Consider the following 23117-nt stretch of genomic DNA (forward strand, 5'->3'; position numbering starts at 1 on the left):
CTGTTCTGTCCCACTAATGAAGCTGGCAGTTGCTGCATCTTTGCTTTTCTTGGTGGGAACTTACCTGTGGCGCCCATGTCCTGCACCTTTAAAATGGTGCCCTCATTTGCAATTTACACAGCAATAAAGGAACATTGAAATCCATTATCAGATCATTTGGCCTCTTTACTTGTTACGGATAGCGTGCTTTAATACATCTTGGCTCTTGCGTTTTTACTGAAACTATACATGCAAACCCCACCCCTCGACTTTATTAACCCAGATGAGCTCCGAGGAGCCAAGGTTAAAATTAATATATTTATTCTCTGGAATGATATGCTAGCTTAAGGATAGTACACCACAAAGTTCGTTGCCTAATACATTTCATGGCCCTCACACAGCTACCTCCTTACTGATGATCATCTACAAGCCTATGGTGGGTGGGTTTATGGTCTTATTCCCTAGATTGCTTTTTGAATGTAGACTCTCACCAATTGTGAACCAAGTGCATCCTTATTCCAACTGTGAACCAAATATTCCAGGATGACTGAGAACACTGAAACATAACTTTCTTAGGTACTTGATATGTGCTTTCTGACCTTGTAATTTGCTTATTATTAACGGATGCTACCAAGGTTTGCTTTTTTATCTGATCTCTATCTGTACTATCATGTGAACTCTGTTTCCAGGCCAACTATTTCGAAGGTGGTGGCTTCTGGCTTCATCCTGTGAGTATTATTGTCTATAGAGGATGCCAAAAGGTGGAACCAAACAGATACGCTCCAAAACCATGTTCTGGGCATCCATCTGAGAGTTATAGATATGACTTTCGTCTGATTAGATTCCATTATCCGTTCTGTGGGATTTAAAAATTGGTTAGAACTTATATTTGGCTTCAGAAGCCAATTAGCTTGAAGCACAATAGAAAATGGACTCAGTACAATAATGATGCTAAAGTTTTGCCGTTTAATTATAAGCAAAATCATTAATTCATGTTAATTCTCCACTAAGCCATAGTTGTCCCAACATTTCCCCCATATTTTACTTAATTTCGAGGGCAGCTTCTGGCTTTATATATGGGTTGTTCCCTTTCTGCACAACTGCCCATTGCTTTCCTCCAGGCATCAAAAGACAGATGGTGATGTGATTTCTATAACTGGGTGATATCTTTGTTCATTATCATAGTCCATATACCCACCAGCTTACGATCTCTTGTGAACCCCAGCCAGATCTTCTATTTTTTTGTAAAAACAATTTTTATTGGCATTCAAATCCAAAAAGAGATTGATACATTGAGCAAAATTATGCGTTAATTATTGATAATCCAGGATGATAACACTTTTCGTAGTTTAAGCCATTTATAGAACAACCCCCATAACAGTCCCCAGCCAGATCTTCTATGACAGTTCATAACGCTATTCGAAGCGAAGCGGCAATGGGTTTCCAATAACCTCAGATATAGTTTAGAGTATCTTAGACCAATAGTGATCACTCATAGGCGTGTAGCTAGAATTTCGACATAGATCTTAATCACTGCCTTAATTAGGGGTATGGGGTGATATGATTGACAGCTTTCTGGTAGAAGGTTAGGCTTCTGGATAGCTACTGTTGTTGCTAGGTCTAGATGAGATAGGAACTGACCTACGCTCATGGCCTCGTGATCAAGTTTTAGAAGATGAGGAGAGGAATGGCTTAAATTTCTTCTAGTGTTCCACAGGGAATCCATCAGCCCCTGGGGTTTTGCTTGATTATAAATAACCAATAGACTCCTTGATATCGTTTGTCCAGATTCTCACTCAAGAGTCTGTCTAGGGCAGAAATATATGCTTGGGGAAGAAGTTTATCTTCCTCTTTTTGGAGTGTTTCTGTTGTGCACAGAGAATATGGTGGTTGGAGGCAATCCCTCCTACAGGGATTGTTTCGGTCTCTTCCACATCTAGGATACTAGAGATCACACTGGACATGGTTTCACATGTCACTAGCCAGTAAAGAGTTTTTCCAGGTTTCTATGCTATTTTGTAAACACCTCTGTTTGGAGCCATACCCCTTTACCTAACTAAGGGGCCCATTATGATGTCGGGCGGATTGCCTCCGCCAGGCTGGCGGTGGCCACCGCCGGCCTGGCAGAGGCAATCCGCCTGACACCAATGCCTGGATCCCCCCCGCCATATTAGGATGGCGGGGGGACAGCGGCGAACGGAAAGACCGTCCGCCGCAAGGCGACCGCGGCGGTAATGGAATAATATGGTGGCGGTGTCCAATGGACACCGCCAGCCATATTACGATGGCTAAATTTAGGGGGCTTTCCGCGGTGGCAATGCCGCCACGGAAAGGCAGGCGGTGATTGCTGCGGGGGCCCCCTGTGGGCCCCCAGAGTGAAGGCCAAAGGGGGGTGGCACACGGGGGGGGTACCTGTGGTACCCCCCTGCTGTTACATGATCGAAGCGGCAGGCACCGTGCAGTGCCTGCCGCTTCGATCATTTAAATGCGTGCATTTATTTTTTAATTTCAAAGTATTTTTATTGAGTTTTAGAACAGAGAAAACAGGCATTGCATAGCAATGGACATCAACAGGCAAGTTGGGCAAGCGAGACAGACAAACACGTCTTCTCTAGTAAGCATTAGGTGAGCAGGATAAGCATGCCCAGATGGAAAAGTGGTGCCTGGAGGTCGAAAGAAGCCCCCAGTCGGGGTAACAGTACACAAGCCAGCCTTAAGAACCCTCCCCCCCCCCCCCCAACCCCTAACTGTAACGCCCCCTCCCCCACCCCACCAGTACGCCAGTTTCCCATGGTGATCGTGTGAGTGATAGCTAGTCTAGATGTGTCAAGGTGCCTCTGGCCGCGTACGGTCCACCATGCAGTCTGTAAGTCGTAGGATGCGAAGGTACTTCGGGCAGGTGATTTCGTGGAATTCCCTGGAGAGCAACGTTAGGAGCGGTTGCCAGGCCGTGCGAAATGTGTCGGTGGTATGTGTGAGTGTGGCCTGGATCCGTTCCATGCCTAACATGGACCATAGCTTGTGTAGCCAGCCCGTGTGGGTGGCTGGGATAGTGGAGCCCCAGAGCGACAGGACGTGTTGCGACGCTGCCTGCATAGCGATGCCCATCTGCTTGCCGCGAACTGATCGCAGGGGGAATGTAAGTGCATTGGGAAGCCCTAGGAGTGTGTAGGCTGGGAAGCGTGGGATCTCAGTGTCGAATGTAGAATCAATATCGTCCAGGACGACCTTCCAGTACTCTTGCAAGGCGGGACAGTCCCACAAGAGGTGAGTCAGTGTACCCCGGCTACCACATCCTCTCCAACACAGCGCGATTCGGGTCGGGTTGCCTTGATTGAGTCTCGCTGGGGTAAGGTGCCAATAGATAGCCAGTTTTATCGCTGATTCCTTGGCTTTGGTATTGCGGGTAGTATGGGCAGCCCTGTAATATATGTGGTTCCATTCTATGGAGGAAAGAGATCTCCCGAGTTCAGCTTCCCAGCGTCGCTGTCCAGCAGTTTTCGCAGGGTCGACAGCAGGGGCGAGCAGCCGATAGAGGTCCGAGATAAGATGTTTATCTGAGTCCTTGGACACAAGCCAGCGTTCGAACGGTGTCATTTGCCGGCCTACCAGAGGGGCAACGTCCGGCCTCAAGAGCCAATGGCGGATTTGGAAATACTGAAACAGGTGAGGGTTATCCACTCCATAGTCTCGCGAGATGTCGGCGAGAGATAGAGGAAGCCCTCTGTATCAAAGAGGTGCCCAGCTGATCGGCAAGGCGTATCACGCCATTGCAGGAAAGCCTGAGTGTCCGTGCCTGGTAGGAATGCGGGGTTGTCAAAAAGCGGGGTAAGCGGGGACGGGAAGGTCGTGAGGCCCCGTTTGACCGCTACCATGTCCCAGGTCGCCATAGTGGTCCGAGTAATAGGGGAGCGGAGGAGGTAGCGTGGTCTATGCCGGCGAGCAAGAAACGGTATCTTCCACAGGGAGGTCTGAGCCATGGCCCTGTCCTGAAAGAGCCATCTCTTCTCTGATTCGGGCCGGTACCACTCCACTAGATATCGGATTTGCGAGGCCTGGAAGTATTGCAACAAGTTTGGGATCCCGAGGCCGCCCTCATCTACAGTCCTGTGCGCTACTCGCTGATGTAGCCTGGCGCGTTTCCTCTCCCACACAAATTGATGAAGATCATGTTGGAGGTCAGCTAGCATTCCCGTTGGCGGCGACACCGGGAGGGTCTGAAAGATGTATAATATTTTGGGTAGGACCGACATCTTCACCGCCGCGATCCTCCCAAGCAAGGAGAGGGGCTGCTTCGACCAACGCGCGAGGTCAGCCCGGATCTGGGATGCTAGAGCAGAGTAGTTGTAATTGACCGTCGAGACCGTGGAGGAGGTCAGGGTAATCCCCAGGTAAGGCAGCCGAGTGGTGGACCGCAGTTGGCACCCGAAGGTGGGTGTTGGGTTATTGGGAAGAGCATGGCTGCCTAGGGGCAGTATCAGGGACTTCCCCTGGTTAACCTTAAAACCAGATACCGCGCCGAATTGTGCCAGCTCCGCCAAAAACGCCAGTATGGAGGTAGAGGGGCGGTCCAACGCGGCGATTATGTCGTCTGCGTATAGTCCCACCACGTGGGGTTCGTTGCCGAAAGACATTCCTATAATGTGGGGGTTGTCGCGGATCTTCTGCGCTAAGGGCTCCACGTATAGAGCAAACAGGAGGGGTGAGAGGGGACACCCCTGGCGGGTCCCTCTCTGGATCTCGAAGGGGTCGGACTTGAGGGCACCCAGCCGGACGCGCGCCAAGGGTCGGTGGTAGCAGCTCGCGATCCAGGCCTGAAACCGGTCGCCCAGGTGGTAGCGTCGCAGCACCGCCTGTAAGTAGGTCCAATCGACACGGTCGAAAGCCTTCTCTGCATCGATGGCCAATAGGGCAGAGTCGGAGACCTGAAAGTGTGCTTTGTCCACGAGGTGCAGGAGCCTTTTGGTGTTGTCGCTGCACTGGCGGTTCGGGACAAAGCCCGATTGGTCCGGTTCGAGAATGCCTGGGAGGCAGGGACCCAGGCGAGCCGCCAGCACCCCCGTGAATAGCTTCAGATCTAGATTGAGCAGGGAGATGGGGCGGAACGCGGAGCAATGCGTTGGGGGTTTGCCCGGCTTAGGCAGGACTACAATGTCGGCTGCAAGCATATCGGGCGGGATGGAACTCGGCCCTTCAAAGGAATTAAATAGCCTGGCGAGAATAGGCGCCAGGACAGGGCCAAAGGATTTATAAAAGCCCGAGGAAAAGCCGTCAGGGCCCGGGGATTTAAGCGGACGGAGGCGTGCAATGGCAGCAAGGATCTCGTCGGGGCGAATGGGGGCATCAAGAGTTTCCACGTTCGCCGGACATAACGGCGTAATATCTGCCGATTGCAAGTAGGCGTCAATGGCCGTCGGGGACGCTTTATCCGCGCTGTAGAGAGAGGCGTAGTAGGAGCGAAAGGCCGAGGCAATCCGAGCGTCTTCAGTAACCGCATCGCCGGCTTCGTCTAGTAGCTTCGTGATTTGGAGTGTTAGAGTTTGGCTTTCAAGGCGCTGGCCAGGAGCCGGCCGGTGCGGTTGCCCCCTACGTAGTACGTGTGGCGGAGGCGAAGAGCGCCAAATTCCGCCCTGTCAGTGTCGAGGCTAGCCAACTGAGCCCGGGCGGCCTTAAGTTGGCGCCAAATTCTCGGGGCACCAGTGTGACTGTGAACTCTCTCCAACTCCGCGACCTTGTCAGAGAGGTCGCTCCTCTTTTCTTTGCGAAGCTTGGCGTCAGCGGCGGATATTGCTATCAGCTCCCCCCTAACGACGGCTTTCAAAGCTCCCCATAAGGACGGCATTGACACATCAGGGGTGTCGTTGGTGGCCAAGTAGTCTGAGATACATTTATGAAGTTGGCGGGTTACCGCCGGTTTTTGTAAGAGGGTTTCGTTAAGCCTCCACGATCCCGGAGCGCGCGGCGAACTGGGCACGTTAAGCGTCAGTTCCACTGCTTGATGGTCGGAGAGGGCTGCCGGGACAATTGACACTGTAGCGATGTGGGGAATGAGGGTCGAGGAGCCCATGAAGTGGTCTATGCGTGCGTATGTGTGGTGTACGTGTGAGTAGAATGTATACTGCGTTGTAAGTGGGTGTGCGTGTCGCCAAAGGTCCGAGATATCCCTGTCATGAAGCCAGGTGATGCCCTTCTGCGAAATCGCCCCAGTGTCTCCGTAACGGTGCCCCGATCTATCCTTGACTGTATCCATGACGAGGTTAAGGTCCCCCCCCTAGGAGCATGTGGGTGTGAGGTGCTTGAAGCGCTTCTGAGATCGCGGATAGCAAGAAGGGTTCCTGACCTGTATTGGGGGAATAGATGGAGCCTATCGCGTAGGTGGGATTGCCTATCTGGAAAGCGTGGACTAGAAGGCGTCCTTTAATTTCCCCTATTTTGGCCCCTACTTTTCCTTTGAAGCGCCGTGATATGAGTATAGCCACCCCAGCTTTCTTTGATGGGAAAGAGGAGAAGATTTGCTGTGGGAAAGCGCGGGAGCGCAGCCTGTGCCAGTCCTTAGCCAAGAGATGGGTTTCTTGCAGCAGGCAGACGTCCGCCTCAGAGTTCTCTAGGTAGGAGATGATAGCCCTGCGCTTAATCGGGTTGTTGAGTCCCTTGACATTAAGAGACAGAATTTTGAGCGTGTCAGCCATCGCTGGGGTATGAGGGGGCGAGCTGGCTCAGTAGCGCGAGACGCTGCGCAGTGGTGGAAAACGTGGGCCCTCCCTGATGTGTGTAAGGACCCCATGGCGTACTGGTCCCCCCCAATAGTTCCCTCCCCCCTGTGGCCACCCTAACCCCAACAGAGTGGACCATCCCAACCCTCCCCGAGTACTGAACCCCCCATCCCCAACTTCCCCATCCCCTCCCTGAACAGCCCCCCCAACAGAAACCGGTAAAAGTCTCGGGCCTAGTCGTGCAGGGCACAGGTCCGTAGAATGTCAAAGAAAGGGGTACCGTGGTTGCAGCCCAGTTGGCGGCTCCCCGGCCCAGACCCCAACTAAGCCATGTGCGGATGAGAGAACACCCCCAAACTGGTCAAGGTTCACAAGGGCAATGTTCTACAGGTCGGGTGCTGTGTTATCTGCCACTTCCTGTACTGCAACTTCTCGTTCCTGGGCGACCGTGATCGGGTCTGGCTTCGGGATGTTTCTCGGCGTTCTCCTCCTGCGAACCGTCTGCCAGCCGTCTTTTGTAGGGCGAGGCGGGTCTTCTTGCGACCGGGACGGAGAGGCGTCTCTGGAGGTTGAAACGTTTGGCATGTCGATCCCAAGTAGGGAGCAGGTGTCGCGGAGTGATCTAAGCTGGTGAAGGGATCCGTTCCACTTGAAGATCAGACGGAACGGGTGGCCCTAGGAGTAGGGTATCCCGGCTTCCCTCAGGAAGTTCGTCGCAGGTCTGAAGGACTTGCGCTTTTGTAAGGTGATATTAGAGAGATCCTGAAAAAGGGCTACAGGGTCATTGCGAAATTTGATGGGCTGTGCTTTCCTGGCCTCCCTAAGGATGCGTTCCTTCAGGGGGAAGTCCGGCAGGAACGCTAGAATGTCCGAAGGTGGTGCTGGCGCCCTGCGTGCCATGCCCACCCTGTGCGCCCTGTCGATTCGGATTTCAAAGTCGTCCGTCTCCCCCAGGATGTCTCTGAATAGGTCCTGAAGGTAGTTGGTCACACTGTCCTTTTCAGCTTTCAACGGAACACCCCTGACCCTTATGTTATTCCGCCTGGAGCGGTTCTCCAAGTCCTCAGAGTGCGACTGTAAGTCCACCTGTTGATCTTGAAGTCGCAGGATCTCCTGCTGGAGTCTCTCCACCTCCTCACTGCGGGACCGATCAGCTTCTTCCAGAGAGGCAACTCGCTCACCCAGGCCGTCAATGTCACGACGGAGTTCGCAATGTTCCCCAGCCAAGTCCTGTTTTAGAGTCTGGAAGTCCTCACGTAGTGTGTTGAAGAGGGAGGCCAGGAAGGCTTTCGTAATCGGAGCGGAGTCTTCGTCCTGCGGTTGAGGACTCGCGGGGGGTTTCGGGGACGACTGTGGCTGGGTCTTGTCTCCTTTCGCCGCAGCTTTATGCATGAGTTCCACAACATTCCGGGTCCCTTTTCGATAGTGCGTCATTGTGTCCAGAACAGGGTGGTGGGCCAACCGGCGGATGTCGTCGGAGGTCTTCAAGTGAACGCCCAGCAATGAAATGAACTGTGGAGGGTAGTGGACGAACCAGAGCCGGCTCCGGGTCCAGCGAAGAGTCAAGGATCAGCGGCCCAAGAAGAGGCTCCGCAGGTTGCCTTGGGGGCGGCCGGAGGAAGAGACTCTCGTGGGGCGCTGCAAGGGCGGCGCTCAGGGTGCTTTGTGGCTGGTGAGGTGGTGGGGGTAGAGGCGACCAGGTTAGTCGGGCTGGGGCCTCCGTGCCTCGTTGAACAAGGTTATGCCTGAGAGATGAAGAGTAGCGTGGGCCCAGGAAGAGTGCTTAGGCGTCAGGCAGAGGAGCAGCGCCTCGGGAGCAGTCGAAGGTCGCGGAGGGGTCCCCTGACGTCCCTATTGACCAAGCAGGGGATCCGGTGGACAGCGGACAACAGGCAACAGGGAGGGGGCCGGGACCGGCGGCTCCGGCGGGCGGGGGCCCAGGACAATGTCCAGCAGGGCTGCGTCACTGACCTCAGCAGTCGAGGGACACCCAGCAGAGAGTGCAGGGACCCAGAGGGGGGGAAGCAAGCGGTAATCCAGGTCGCAGGGCGCCGCTCACCTGGTACCCCTCGTCCAAGGGGTCGTTATCAATGCGGGGGTGCACTGCAGGGTGGCTTCTCACGTCGTTGGTGTATCTCTACGCCGGTAAGCCAGGGGGCGGGGGGGCTCTGGGGCTCCCCCGGTGGCGGGCCGACGCCGCTGAGTGGGATGTCCGCCGTGGGTGGAGTGGCGGATGGAGATCTCTCCGACCATCGAGCAGGCCCACGCCGGGGCGCAAAGTGGCAGGAGGCCTCCGGTGGGGTTCGCTGTTCCCGGAGGGGCCGGGTGAGTAGGCCCCAGCGCAGGTGGTATCTCCCCACTGGAGATCGGGGATGCGGGGGGGATTCCTGTGAGATGTGAGGGGCGGCAAGCGACGCCCCACCCGTTGTGCGGCGCTGTGGGCTGAGTCTATGCCGCCATCCGGTAGGTCCACGCCGGGGCCCAGAGCGTCCAGAGGGCTCCCGCTGGGGCGCACGAGGCTTCGGCGGAGCGGAGCCACCGACCCCGGCGCACCCCCCCTAGGGCCGCTGATGAGGTGGGGGAGGGCCGGCGGGAGCGCGCAGGGCCGGAGGCCGGCGCCCCGTGCGGGTCAAAGTTCCGGAGGCCCGCCAAGAGAGGGCGCGGGTACGTGCCTGGAAGCCCACGCCTGGGCCCGGCGTCGGCGGCTGGCTGCTGACGAGGCACGGGCCGCCCGGGAAGGCAAGGATCACCGACCCCTCAGGTACTCCGCCTTGAGATGTTCTGGGCGCTTTTTCGTGGGTGGCCGCCCGCAGGATTGGCAGGCCTATCTACGCCCGCTGCCGCCGGGGTGTGGGCGCACGGCGGAAGGGCTCTAACCTTCTTCGCCGGTGCACCGGTCGCAGCACCAGCTGAAGCCGCGGGTCGTCAGAGTCTGCTGGCACTCAAAGCTCTGGTCGGCGGTCCCCCAGTGGAGCAGGGTTGGTGTGCGCAGGATGTGGGCGCTGTGGGCCCGCCTGGGTCGGGCCAGCCCGGTCGTCTGGTAGGCCCACGCCGGGGTCTGGATTTGCCAGGGGTCCCCCTGCGAGACGCTCTGCGCCCGGGGGGGGGTCGGAGCGCACCACTTCCCCCGGCTATCTCATGCAGCCGCTGGGTTCGCTTCTCTGCAGTCCGGTGTGCTTTTCCACGGCGCTCCGGTGCGTTGCGTGCAGCCTCCGCAGTGCAACCGCGCGGTGGAAGGGCTCAGACCCTCGCCGCCATTACGCCGTCCTCCCCGGCGGCTGGGAAAGCGGGGCCGCAGGCGGTCAATAGCCCAGAAAAGTCCGATCGATAACTCTCCAAGGCAGCAGGAAGGGTCAAGCTTGGTTTGGGCAGAGTCACAGGGGGCGATAGCTAGAAATTACGTGATAATGGGGCTTTGGGCCGGGGAGCCTCTCGGGATACGTCTATTCAAGCCGCCATCTTGGCCACGCCCCCCACATTTATTTTTTAACATTGTGGCGGGTGGTGCGCTGAGCACCACCCGCCCCAATGTTAAATTGAGGAATGCGCCCACCACTGTGGCGGGCGCATCCTAATACCAATGTCAGAACCCCCGCCCTTTAGGCGGGCGGTCCCGATAGTCGATTGCCCGCCCGCCATCGTAATAACCCCCTTAGTTTAAGTAGTGCTCTTGCAGGAAAGTATTATAGCACTCCAACTGATGTTGAGTTTTTTCATCCTGGTTAACAAGATTATTGTGTTTTAATGTGAAAATGTGAGTTTTATTTACAGATACGATATAAATCTGCTGTTGTGCCTTCACTCTCACAGATGCCTTTACTCTACCATAGTGTTTGGCTTTCTCTGTTGCCCTAGGGTCCCGGGGGATTCCACTGAGACTTTATTGAGTTCAAAGTAGCATTTCAATTCCTGGGTAAGATATTTCTGGCTTTGTGCATCAGTTAGGTGCTCTTGATTTAGAGGATTATTGAAGGGCGTTTGTATGTACCCTCGGTAAGTATATTTATTCTCCTTCATACCTGGTATATTTGCAGCAGGTAAAAAGAGGTAGTCTATTCTGGACGTAGATTCATGGGCAGCTGATCTTTGCATGTACTCTTGATCTCAGACATTGCAAAGCCCCAGTGAATTCACTCAGTCTGCTACTATTCCTCTTCCTTTGCCTTTGTTGCCTGCGAACTTGCTACATAATTATTTTCAACTACTTTGTCGTGTTATGTTAAAAATACTTATAAAGTGCACATACACTAAACCGTTTCATGCGCTATTTATGCATTTATACTTTGACATATTTGAGTTACAGACTCAGAAACAACGCAACTGTCACATTTATTTTTCGTCCTTACCAGCATCTTTATATTAGTGAGTGACCTATCCCCAGCTTGTGTCCATCAACTTGCCTGGCATCCTCAATTAGTTATCCAACCCAACGACTACCATATTCCATGACACATGTTTACCTTCTCGTCTCCACAAGAGATCCTGATGCAGGTCTCCTCTGCCACTGACAATTCTAGGGTGTCCCTTGCTCACCAGTATATAAACGATCCCCAAATACCAGCATTCCCTAGCGACTCCCCATTTCACAAGCAGGAAATGCGGATCTCACTTTGAAGATCTGTTTTTATGTTCACATGATTGATTTGTTTGAAGCCGGAGTCAAGAACATAGCCAGTGTTGGCCCCAACAGGCCTTGTAACAAGAGTATGAGATGTTGAAGGAGAGTCAGACTCCATGCTTAAAACAATCTCGGTTTTCAGATTGGTATTGGATTATTGAGTTTGGTAGCTACTCAGATCATGGTCATTGAAGATAATGAGGATAAGTGTGTGAATTCCTTCATAGAATTAATTCTGACGAAGTGTTGTGAATATGTGCTTGAGTGAGGTACCAAACTGATATTGTTGCATGTTCTTTAAGTAATCTGGTCTATGCTAAGCCCGAATAACCCAGAACATGTTAGATTTCTGTGACTCTCACCTGGTGTTCTGCTCCTCCTCCTGGAATGGGAGGTCGCTCTAGATCCTTTTGGAAGATGATGATCCATGATACTTCCTATGAAGAGTTTCCAAGGGAAAGCAGGAATTGGTTCCAGTGATTCCTCACTACAATTCTCGTCTGCCAAAAGTTAATTTATTACTTTTTTAATTCAGTCCTTGGCATTGAGTCACTTAACAGCTGCGTCTTCAATATAGACCCTGAAGTTGACCTAGACCCTTGGCGATATGTGCTCCATGAGTCTGAGTGGGTTTCTCTGTCAAGGATGCCTCAGCCACTAACACATTGTAGTTGAGTTTCTGATAGATACATCTGCCGTGTGGATTCCTCACCTTGTGAATATCCCCTTGCGTCAGCAACATTCGGAAATTCTTTTTGTAGCTTCACGCCGATGTGGACTTGGACGTCATAGAGGCACGGCATCGCTCGCGACTCCGCTGACGTCACCGACGCCTATAATAGGCCCACGCCGGCGTGATGACATCAGTTCCCTTTTTTCCGCGCCGTCGACGCTAACGGTTTCGGCAATCCCAGTTACAATACTGTGACTTTGTTTCCTTACTCTGTATTTTCTGCTTCTTTATTTCGATATAATGTCGAAGAAAACCGGTTTCAAGCCCTGCAGGGAGTGTGGAAAGATGATGTCCATCATGGATCCACACGAGGATTGTATTTGGTGCTTAAGTTCGGATCACGACGTGGATGGATGTTCATCATGTCACAAGATGAATCCGAAGGCCCTGCGGGAGAGAGAAACCAAGCTGCTTGTGGCAAAACTTAGAGCCGACAAGAGTAAGAAAACATCTAAATCTCACTCTAAGAAAAATAAGTCGAAGTCGAGGTCCAGATCTCGTGAAGGGTCGGCCTCGAAGTCTTCTTTGGATCATGCTTCTAGATGAGTCTCGTCGTCACTCGGGTGAGAAGTCGGACTCGAGGTCGCCCAAGAAGGTTCGTTCGAAGGTGGTCCCTTCGCATGAGTCTCCGGATCAGGAAGGTGAGGCTTCGCCTTCGAGGTCGCAGGTTCCCTCTCCGGCTCCGGAGTCCAATCCATCTCCGGCACCTTCTCCGACTCGAGAAGTGGATGAGGTGGTTCCTGTGGAAGTTGAAGAATCTGCGCATTTTGTTGAGCCGGATTCGATCCCACCTCGAGGTCAGCCTAAAGGTATTCAACCTCCTTTTCCAGCACCGGGCCAAGACCCTTCAGCGTTCTTAAACGCTGTGTATGGTGTTTTCTCAAGGACGTGGTACCCCTCTGGTGCACCTTCGGGTCCCATGGGTCCTCTGGCATTTAATTTGGGGGTTCCTCATTGATATGCCCCGGCTCCATTCATGCAGTTTATGCCAGCCCCATCAACGCCGTGGCAATTTCCGGCTCTGCCGAGGTCGTCACCGACTCGTCCGAAGTCGACGACTCCAATGCCGACGTCGCCCGCTCGGAGTAGACATCAGGAGCATACACCTCGGCCATCGAAGTCGGTTCCGACTCCATCGGAGTCGTTGATGGATCCGGTACCGAGGCGTGTTAAGGAGAGATCCAGAAGAGAAGCTCAGCGTCTCTTAGAGGAAAGAAGTTATGCCGACTCTCACCCTGATCTAGAAGAAGGTGAGCTCGGAGAAGACTGTTTTGAAGAGCTGGCTGATGCCAGTGGCCTTGATTTTTCCCCAGAGTGGGAATTACCTTCTGGACATGATACGCCTTCAAAGGATGTCCAACCATATCATGTGGTAATGAAGAAGGCTGCTGGTCTTTTAAATTTAACTTTACCAACAGTTGAATTTAAATCGAACCTTCTGACAGAAGTTCTTCACTCTCCAACTTCGGCTGTGGAGCCTTTACTTCCATTTAATGAAGCGTTAACTGAGCCCATTATGGAGGTTTGGAAGAAGCCGCTCTCTGCTCCTGCTGTTTCCAAGAGTGTGGCTAGGAGATATAGGGTAGCTCCAGAGGACCCTGCTTTCTTAACATCTCACCCTTCTCCAGAGAGCCTAGTGATTCAGGCTGCATGCTCTAAGAAATCTATAAGTGCTTTTCCCCAAGTTCCTGGGGACAAGAGGCTAGAAAACAAGATCAGGTGGCCAAGAAAACTTTCTTGTCTGCTAGTATGGCCTTAAAATCTACAAATGCCACTTGTCTCATGGGGAGGTATTTACAGGCACTTATGGATTCAATGCGTGCTTTGGCTCCTAAGATCCCTGATGAGAACAGGAGTGATTTTGAGGAGGTATTGTCTGACACCCAAGCAGCGGCACGCCAGGTTATTCAGAGCGGTCTTGACACGGCTGATTCTGTGGCTAGAATTATGGGTACTGCAGTTGCTACACGGAGATCAGCTTGGCTAAAGTCCTCGGATTTTTCTGCTGATGTTCAGGCAGCGCTTTTGGACCTGCCTTTTGACGGAGAAGGACTATTTGGCAAGAAGGCAGATACAGCCCTCGAAAGGTTTAAAGATAGCAGAGCTACTGCTAGATCTTTGGGCCTTCAGATTAGAGGTGCTTCGACCAAAAAGTTCAGAGGGTTTGGACGCTCTTCTTTTCGGAACTTTAGACAAGGTCAGCAGCGGCAACAACAACAGCAGCAGCAGCAGCAGCAGAACACCGTGTACAGGTCATATAGGGGAAAGCAAAGGGGTCGTCTTCGAGGACGTCAAACCTCTTCCTCCTCCAACCCCCCAGCCACAGAAAAGCAGCCCTAGATCCGCCATTCAGGATCATGTGGGTCCGGTGGGGGGTCGGCTTACCCACTTTCTCGGGATTGGGAATCGGTTACATCAGATCTTTGGGTTCTCAATCTCGTAGAAAATGGGTATGCCCTTCCCTTTCGGGAATTTCCTCCCAATTACCCTCCTTGCCAGGGATATTGCTCAGAGGAACATCTGTTACTCCTTCAGGAGGAAGTTCAAACTCTGTTAAGAAAGGGTGTGATAGAGGTGGTCCCAGAGCAGGAAATGGGTCAGGGATGCTACTCCCGGTATTTCCTGATTCCCAAAAAGGACGGCAGGCTGCGTCCAATCCTGGATCTCAGGATCTTGAATTTGTTTCTGAAACAAGAGAAATTCAAGATGCTCACCCTTGCTCAGGTTCTTCAGGCACTGCTGGAAGAAGACTGGATGGTGTCGCTCGACTTGCAGGATGCGTACTTTCACATCCCAATCCTGAAGTCGCACAGGAAGTATCTCCGTTTTACGGTGGGATCGCAACACTATCAGTTTGCGGTCCTTCCGTTTGGGCCTACTACTGCGCCTCGAGTCTTCACCAAGGTGATGGCGGTGGTGGCAGCGCATCTTAGGAGGTCAGGGATTCCTGTATTCCCTTATTTGGACGACTGGCTGATCAAAGCAGGGTCGTCCGAGAGAGTGCTCCATCATCTGCAGGAGACAACCCAGTTGTTGTACAGGTTGGGTTTTTCGATAAATGTACCCAAGTCTCACCTGGTGCCCTCCCAGCGCAACCTGTTCATAGGTGCTGTACTGGACACAACTGTATGTCGCGCATTCCCTCCTCCTCAAAGGATTCGCGACATACAGGAAATGATTCCTTTATTTTACAATGGACCGGTCGTTCCAGTCCTGAAGGTCCTTTGCCTGCTCGGTCTGATGGCTTCATGCATTCTTTTGGTCAACCATGCACGCTGGCACATGAGGGCGCTCCAGTGGTGCCTCCGCAGGCAGTGGTATCAGCACAACGGAGATCTCGGGGAGTCAGTGAGGATCTCCAGAGAAGCTGCGGCGGATCTGTCTTGGTGGGGCGTGGAAGGTAACCTGTCTCAAGGGAAGCCTTTTCAGTTGCCTCATCCGGTGACAACAGTGATAACGGATGCATCCACTCTAGGGTGGGGTGCTCATCTGGGGGACCTGGAGGTCAAGGGTCTTTGGTCTCCAGAGGAAAGGTTGCTTCACATCAACCTTCTAGAATTGCGGGCGATTCGTTTGGCGCTCAAGGCCTTCCTCCCTTCCCTTTGCGGTCTGTCGGTCCATGTCCTGACGGACAACACGACCGCGATGTGGTACATCAACAAACAGGGAGGAGTGGGGTCGCAGTGTCTCTGCAGAGAGGCTCTGCGTCTCTGGTCCTGGGTTCAGGACCATCAGATTTGTCTGATGGCGATTCATCTGGCCGGAGTTCTGAACGTTCGTGCAGACAGTCTCAGTCAGCAGTTCTCTGCCGACCACGAGTGGAGGCTTCACCCGGAGGTGGTTCACGACATCTTTCAGATGTGAGGGACTCCTCGGGTGGACCTGTTCGCCACTTGCGAGAATGCTCACTGCCTGTCTTTCTGCAGTCTCCAGTATCCGATGCAAGGAGCCTTGGAGGGCGCGTTCCAGTTGAGTTGGGGAAATCAACTCCTTTACGCGTTTCCTCCCATACCTTTGATTCCTCGGGTTCTGAGGAAGATTCGCCAGGACCGGGCCCAAGTCATATTGGTCGCCCCGGACTGCCCAAGAAGGGTGTGGTATACAGATCTTCTCCAACTCTCCTCTCACCCGCCGCTCCGTCTCCCTCTCAGGGCAGACCTCCTCTCTCAGATGGAGGGGCAGGTTCTACACCCCCACCTCCAGACATTACACCTTCATGCCTGGAGATTGAACGGGGCAACCTGAATTCCTTTTCTCTCCCGCCTGACGTGGTGGATGTCATCTTGTCGGCCAGGCGTGACTCCACTAAGTCCATCTATTCTTATAGATGGTCAAAATTTGTCACGTGGTGTGGGGATAAATCTATTGACCCTTTGAGAGCCCATTTGTCTGATGTTCTCCAGTTTGCCCTTTCTCTGGCGCAACAGGGGCTTGCTGTTGCCACAGTGAAGGGCTATCTTTCAGCGCTGTCGGCTTTTCTCTGTTTGCCTGACCAGCCATCTCTTTTTAAATCTCCTGTGGTTTTAAGGTTTTTGAAGGGCCTCACAAATAAGTTCCCTCCTACTACTTTTATTGTACCTCAGTGGGACTTAAACCTTGTTTTGACTTTTTTGATGGGTGCTCCTTTCGAGCCTCTTCACAAATGTCCTATGAGGCTTCTGACTCTTAAGACAGTCTTCCTCGTTGCAATAACCTCGGCAAGGAGGGTAAGTGAGCTTCAAGCTCTTAGTTACAAGCCCCCTTACTTGTCCATTCATGCTGATCGAATGGTTCTTAGGACCAGGGCTGCTTTGCTGCCTAAGGTGGTAACTCCCTTCCATCTAGGTCAGTCCATTACCCTTCCTACCTTCTATCCTCCCCCTCACCCTTCTAAGGAGGGAGAGAGACTGCACCGTCTGGACCCCAAAAGGGCGGTGTCCTTTTACTTGGACAGATCTAAAGACTTTCGTTTGGATGACCAGCTCTTCATTGGGTTTGCTGGCTGCAAGAAAGGAAGAGTGGTCCATAAAAGGACTTTGTCAAGATGGATCGTCCTCTGTATAAAGATCTGCTACTCTTTGGCCGGTAAGGAACCACCAGAGGGCATAATGGCTCATTCTACTAGAGCTAAGTCTTCAACCTCAGCTTTGGCTAGAGGTGTTCCTGTAGAGGATATTTGTAGGGCCGCAACTTGGTCCTCTCCACACTTTTGCGAAGCATTACTGCTTGGACTCTGAGGTGAGGAGGGACGGCCACTTTGCGCGCTCTGTCCTCCAGGATTTTCTGGTTTAGGAGAGTGGACGCCCTCCGGGAGTGGGGACTGCTGTGGGAATCTATTCACAAGGTGAGGAATCCACACGGCAGATGTATCTATCAGAAGAACAAGTTACTTACCTTCGGTAACGCTTTTTCTGGTAGATCCGATATCTGCCTGTGGATTCCTCACTGACCCACCCGCCTCCCTGTTGTCCACTCTTCTATACCAGAGTTTCCTGTAATGTTTTTACTTTATTGTCAAGGAGTTGTTTATTTCAAATGTTTTATTGCATTTGCTTCACACTGTGTGTGTTACCTTGATATTTGTACTGCGTATACTATGTATATGTCTACTGTCATTGGTCCGTCCGTGTGCCTCGAAGGCACGGAAAAAAGGGCGGAACTGATGTCATCACGCCGGCGTGGGCCTATTATAGGCGTCGGTGACGTCAGCGGAGTCGCGAGCGATGCCGTGCCTCTATGACGTCCAAGACCACGTCGGTGCGAAGCTACAAAAAGAATTTCCGAATGTTGCTGACGCAAGGGGATATTCACAAGGTGAGGAATTCACAGGCAGATATTGTATCTACCAGAAAAAGCGTTACCGAAGGTAAGTAACTTGTTCTTCTGGACCATGAGCTTCTGGACCAGATTGGTTGCAGCAATGCCACTGCTTGTTTGACTGATGACTATTGGTATCAGAATGCATCTTAGCAAAGTCTAGTGAAGTGGCGGAAACTGATACCCATGTTGCTGAGCTGGTATCCTAATCGATCCTAAAACGATTGCTTTTCTTTGAAGGCGTTCTGGAGCTTTTCCCCAAAATGGTCAGCTTGATCTGTATGTAGTTTCACTTTGTGCCACTGAGCCTGCTTGACTTAGGCTTTTTTACATGGGCACTTGACAATGGTTAGAGAGGCCGTAGACAGCCTGATCATCTTTTCTTGATGTTTCACACCACAAGATAGGCATTTTTTTATACAGTGGTGTCCGAGAGCTGCTGAGATGAAAAAATGCTTCTGGAATTAAATTGTATCTTCACTTAAAGGTTTCCAAGACTAATCTGACACCAGATAGTGTTGAAGTATACGAAACTGCACACCGTTTCACTGGAACAAGCTATACCTGGCTGATGAGTCCTAACTAGGGTGTTCCTAGTCCTGGGTTGCTTGTGTTCCAGTTTGGGAAGGACCTGGGTGTGGCAGTTCGTACAGAACTGTTCCCATTGGAGCAGGGTCAAGACTGGTTTGCATCTGGCTATGTCCAAACTGAGGTGACATAGTGTGCAAAATAACAATTGACTGGGATACGGCCAGCGTAATTACCAGTGGCTGAGATCAATTCAAGCAATTCTTCCATCACTATTTTGTATCGCAGTTGATGATGGTAAACCCCACACTTCCCGAAGCCCCAAGTTTTTAATTTATACGTGCTCCCCCTGGCAGAGCTAGTGCAGGCGCCTTGTACTTGCGTCATATGCTGACGATACACAACTAATATTAGCCCTTACCCCAGAAACAAGGCCGACAACCTTACAATTAAATTCATGCCTCCAGCAGGCCACAGACTGGATGCCAGACAGTAGTCTTAAGTTCAGTGGTGGAAAAACAGAGGTGGTTGTTGGTAATAACCTCTCAGGGTGGAACGTGGCTGGAATATCTTGGAGAGTGCCCACAACCCTACCAGGCAGTAAAATGTCTAGATTTTTGGTTGGATAACAAACTGTTAATGAGGAACTCAATCACCGAAATTACCAGTGACATTCTTTGGACTGTTGGGAACTCTACGGACAGTCTTTTAACGGCTCCCGCCAACATTAAGGAAACTGGTCATACAGGGATTGATGAACTTTTGTCTTGACTATAAAAACTCCCTCTTCTTGGGAAGTCCTAAGTATGTTATAAGACGACTGCAGATCGGCTAGAATGCTGCTGCACGAACTCTTCATAGACTTTCAAAGCACAATTCAGATTCCCCAGCCTTAGCTGCCCTGCACTGGCTTCTGGTGCAAACATGGATCTAGTCTGTGACCTTTTCCGTGTTTTGCCCTATGGGCCAAGCACAGAAAATGGCTTTTCCTCATTTGGTGATCTGCTTTTATTACATTCCTTTTCGGAAGTGAGAGTTAGAGAATAGCTTAGACAATTGCTTTTTTTTAAACTACTTTAAACCTATTTGGTTTACAAGAAGTGTTACATACAGGCATTTAATAATGATTTGGAAAGCTGTATTTCCCTACAGAAAGTCTTTAAGGTATTGCATATGTCAGGTTAGTAGTTATGACTATTAAGGAAGAATCATTGAAGAATTGGTAACAATAGTAAATATTGCAAAACGTGTTCATCTTCCAGAAATTGTATTTTATATATTTTGATCAATGTTAGGAATCTACAGACTGTGATAAAACAGATAAAGAAATTAACGTGTGCCATTTTTAAACAGTAGATTGACATACTTGTAGGTTTTTAAGTTGTATAGGGAGTCAAGCTTATTATGCGAGTGGCTTGTGAGCATTCAACTAAATCCATCCACTGAGCAGATGTAAAAAAATGACTTGTAATCCCAAATTGGAGTGAGAACGGTTGATTAGGGTCAAATGTGGCCGTCAAGATGACTAATAAAAAAGCATAGCTTTGTAGCTGTTGTTTGAGCAGCATCTGCCACTGCACTGTCCCCAGCTCAGAATTGTTTGCAGCTGACTTCAGAAGTTGCACATGCACACTTCATTGTCTCCCTTTTTTCTTTTGCGTCCCTGCTACAGGTAGAGTTTCCCGAAGCACGCATCTTTGAGGAGACTCTGAACATCCTGATCTACGAGACACCCCGAGTGCCAGACAAGGCACTTCTGGAGGCTACAGGGGGAGGTGGTGGCGCAGCACACTGCACTGATGATGATGATGGTCGGGAGCGTAGAGTGCGGCGGATCCACGTGCGTCGACATATGATGCACGATGACCTCCCCCATGGGCAGCAGATGGTGTTTAAGGACTGAGGGGTAGCATCTTCCTCCAATTCTCTCCGCCTTGGTCCAAATTCTTACCGGCTGAGCCTCATAAGAACTTTTATTGTAAATATTTTACTTTGGTAACGACGGAAATTGAAGAGGAGAGGGTCCAACAGGGATCAAAATAGCATCTGAGGCTGAATGAGGTTGCAAGGTGCACTATTTTGTATATCCCAGTGGTTGACTTAATATGTAAGTGGTTATAATAGAATTAATATGCTCTTTTTTTGTACAGTGCTTGCTGACAGTGCAATGCCTTCATGTCGCTGTGCTGAACTCATTGGTACTTTGTAAAATCACTGTTTCTTTAGAGGAACATGAAGTCCTCTTCCAGAAATCCTCGTCTTCCTTTTGGCCTGTTCCCCTCTTCTGCCATGTGGGTGCATTGAACATCTTGGCCACAATGGGCTCTAGTTCCCCAAGAGATATCGACATATTGGGACACGGAGTGACCAACCAGCGTTGCACTTGGGAGGGAACCTGAAGCTAGTTGTTGGTAGAGGACTCTGTCCCTTTGAAGGACTAAGGAATAACTTCAGGTTCCCCTCCATTAAGATGTCCAGGACCATCTACTTCTCATGCCAACTTAGTCGTCCTGCCCCATAATGGAGGCTCAGTGGCCTTGTGTCGGCAGAAAAGTGCCAGTTTGGTTTGTAAGCCAGTTTGGCACTAGCCCCTGCCTCCAAGCGGACCATGTAGTAAACTCAATCCGCTACTTACTTTTAAGGTTAATTTTAGAATTCTGTTTAACAGCGTGTTTAGATGATTTAGGATTATAATGTGCACAGCCATTCATAGCAGTGGACACTGGTGTGGTTATTGGAGATCCTGCCACAGTGTAACCAGGTTACAGCAGCTGAGGTTTATCCAAGAACTGAATGCAAAATGCTGAAGCCTTGCACTATCTCGTGAGGGAGGCGTAAACTTCCTCTTGCAGATTTACTAAGGCCATGGGCTGATCATGGATCCTTGGGTGAGTGCATCATGGAACCGCCCTAATCGTCTTACCGTTCAGAGGATAACAGTGTTTCTAGGGCATTATTGAAGGGTCCGGCCATAGCGTGGACATCTCCCCTCAGTAAATTTGAGTAGCTGGCTCTCAGTTGAGGGGGTCTTGGTGCCCTTGTGGGAGGGATCGCCCTGTCCAAGTAATACGCAGCAAAATGTTTTTTGTTCATACTTCTTATTATTAATTGTATTGTGATTTAAATTGTGCTGTAAAAACTTTATTTTTTCAAGTCCCTGTGGGGAACGCACAAACGCTGCCCCTGACGTGCAGGGTTGGCGATCTCTGCACTGCTGGCCAGGCCGAGACTGCTTTCCTGCTGATCATGGGTGCCAAACATGGTTTACAGTCTGGTTGTGTGCGTGCAAGGTTGCACAAGCGAGAGTGACAGTGTGGGTGATGCTAAGAAGAAGCAATTCTGCATGGTACACAAGCTCCCTCTGTATAGGTGCTCTAAGCAAGGAATGGTGTAATAGTGCAGCTGCCAGAGAGCTGAGATAGAATAGTCTCAAAGCTATGTCTGATTGCCACAGAGGTGTGACTGGAAGAAGGTTTTTTTCATGCTCGAATTGCCTGCATTTTTGGTTGTCATGGTTGTGTCTCCCTTTCAGGTGCTCATGTTATTTTTCTGGTACGTTTTCAATTTTAATTCTTACCGTAGATTCTGTTTTTAAAAATATATATGTATACAAACCCCTTGATGCAATTGTTTAAAGATTTACACCAGGTTCTAAGGCTTCCATAACACCAGGAATGCCATTTGTAACAGTGCCTGGCTACAGTCTGTGGATGTATTTGTGTTTTTGATGATTCGTGTGTTTGAGAGTACTTGGGACGTTTGCATATGAAGCAGTGTGTTTCTGTGTGTGTGCGCATGTGTCTGCCTGTGGCTCTGTGCTATTGAGTGACTGCGTGACAGTGTGTGTCTTACTTTCTGATTATTGCTCTGTTTGATTGAACTCTGATTGCATTTCTTTCGGAGTGTTGGTGTCCCTATGACTCACAGTAGCGGTCACACTACTCTAGTGGTTGCCTACTAGTGCCTGACGGTGGCTCTTCATTTTTTGCTTGGTTGGTTTTCTGTCTTTCCTGTCTGGCTAATTGTACTTTTTTGGCTGCATTCCTCCCTAAGGTAGCTATGCATGTGTGCGTTTTACTTTTGAGATTGTATGCTTTGTGATTGTCTTTGTGCCTCTTTTTCATATAGGTGTGTGAGAGCGTCCATCTGCATCTTTTACTGCCTGTCCTTTTGTCATTCTGCATATTGGTGAGTCTAGTTGTGTTTGGGTCACGTCTCTCTTTATTCCTTTCCTCATTTGAGTTTGTTTGCATTTGTGTGCCTGTACATGTGTATTTGGAGAGATGACACAATCTCCTACAGGAATTAGTTCGAATTTCTTATTATTAAATACAGTTTCGGATGCAATGTTAAGTTGTTTAGGGTTTTTTCATTCTGATCCTTTGTGTTGCTGGCAAGGTACAACACAATCCCCATGATTTAATTTATTTTTAACAAATGTTTTCTATTAAATTATTGTATTAATAAATAATGCAACAACTTTTGTGCAAACGCGGAGATAATAAAATCAGTTATTTAATGTCAGTGGTACGTGTCACTTATTCTATGTCGGGTACCACAGGGAGGAGCATTGCCTAGGGGACTCCCCTACCTCCTCCTAACAATCCGCTGATCCCATCCTATTCTAGAGGGAACAGGTTTGCGGTGGCTCAGAGATTGACTATGGATACAGTCTTTGAGAAGGCTGGATGGTTCATCAGAGGCACCATGTTTTTTTTCGGGGACTAAAAACAAGTGCGCTGCACATAAG

The 23117-nt window shown here is 50.7% G+C and overlaps 1 protein-coding gene across 2 annotated transcripts in view; it reads left to right on the forward strand.

Moving 5' to 3' along the window:
* Positions 1 to 22886, forward strand: part of KCTD13 (potassium channel tetramerization domain containing 13) — a 171490-nt gene extending 148604 nt beyond the window's left edge. For both annotated transcript variants that reach the window (XM_078652417.1, XM_078652418.1), the window contains exon 7: positions 20040 to 22886. In XM_078652417.1, the coding sequence (XP_078508543.1) occupies positions 20040 to 20270 (231 nt within the window). In that variant the 3' untranslated portion in view covers positions 20271 to 22886. The remainder of the gene's footprint in view (positions 1 to 20039) is intronic.
* The last annotated feature ends 231 nt before the right edge of the window (positions 22887 to 23117 follow it).

The sequence above is a fragment of the Lissotriton helveticus genome, chromosome 7 (assembly GCF_964261635.1).
Source record: "Lissotriton helveticus chromosome 7, aLisHel1.1, whole genome shotgun sequence".
NCBI lineage: Eukaryota > Metazoa > Chordata > Amphibia > Caudata > Salamandridae > Lissotriton > Lissotriton helveticus.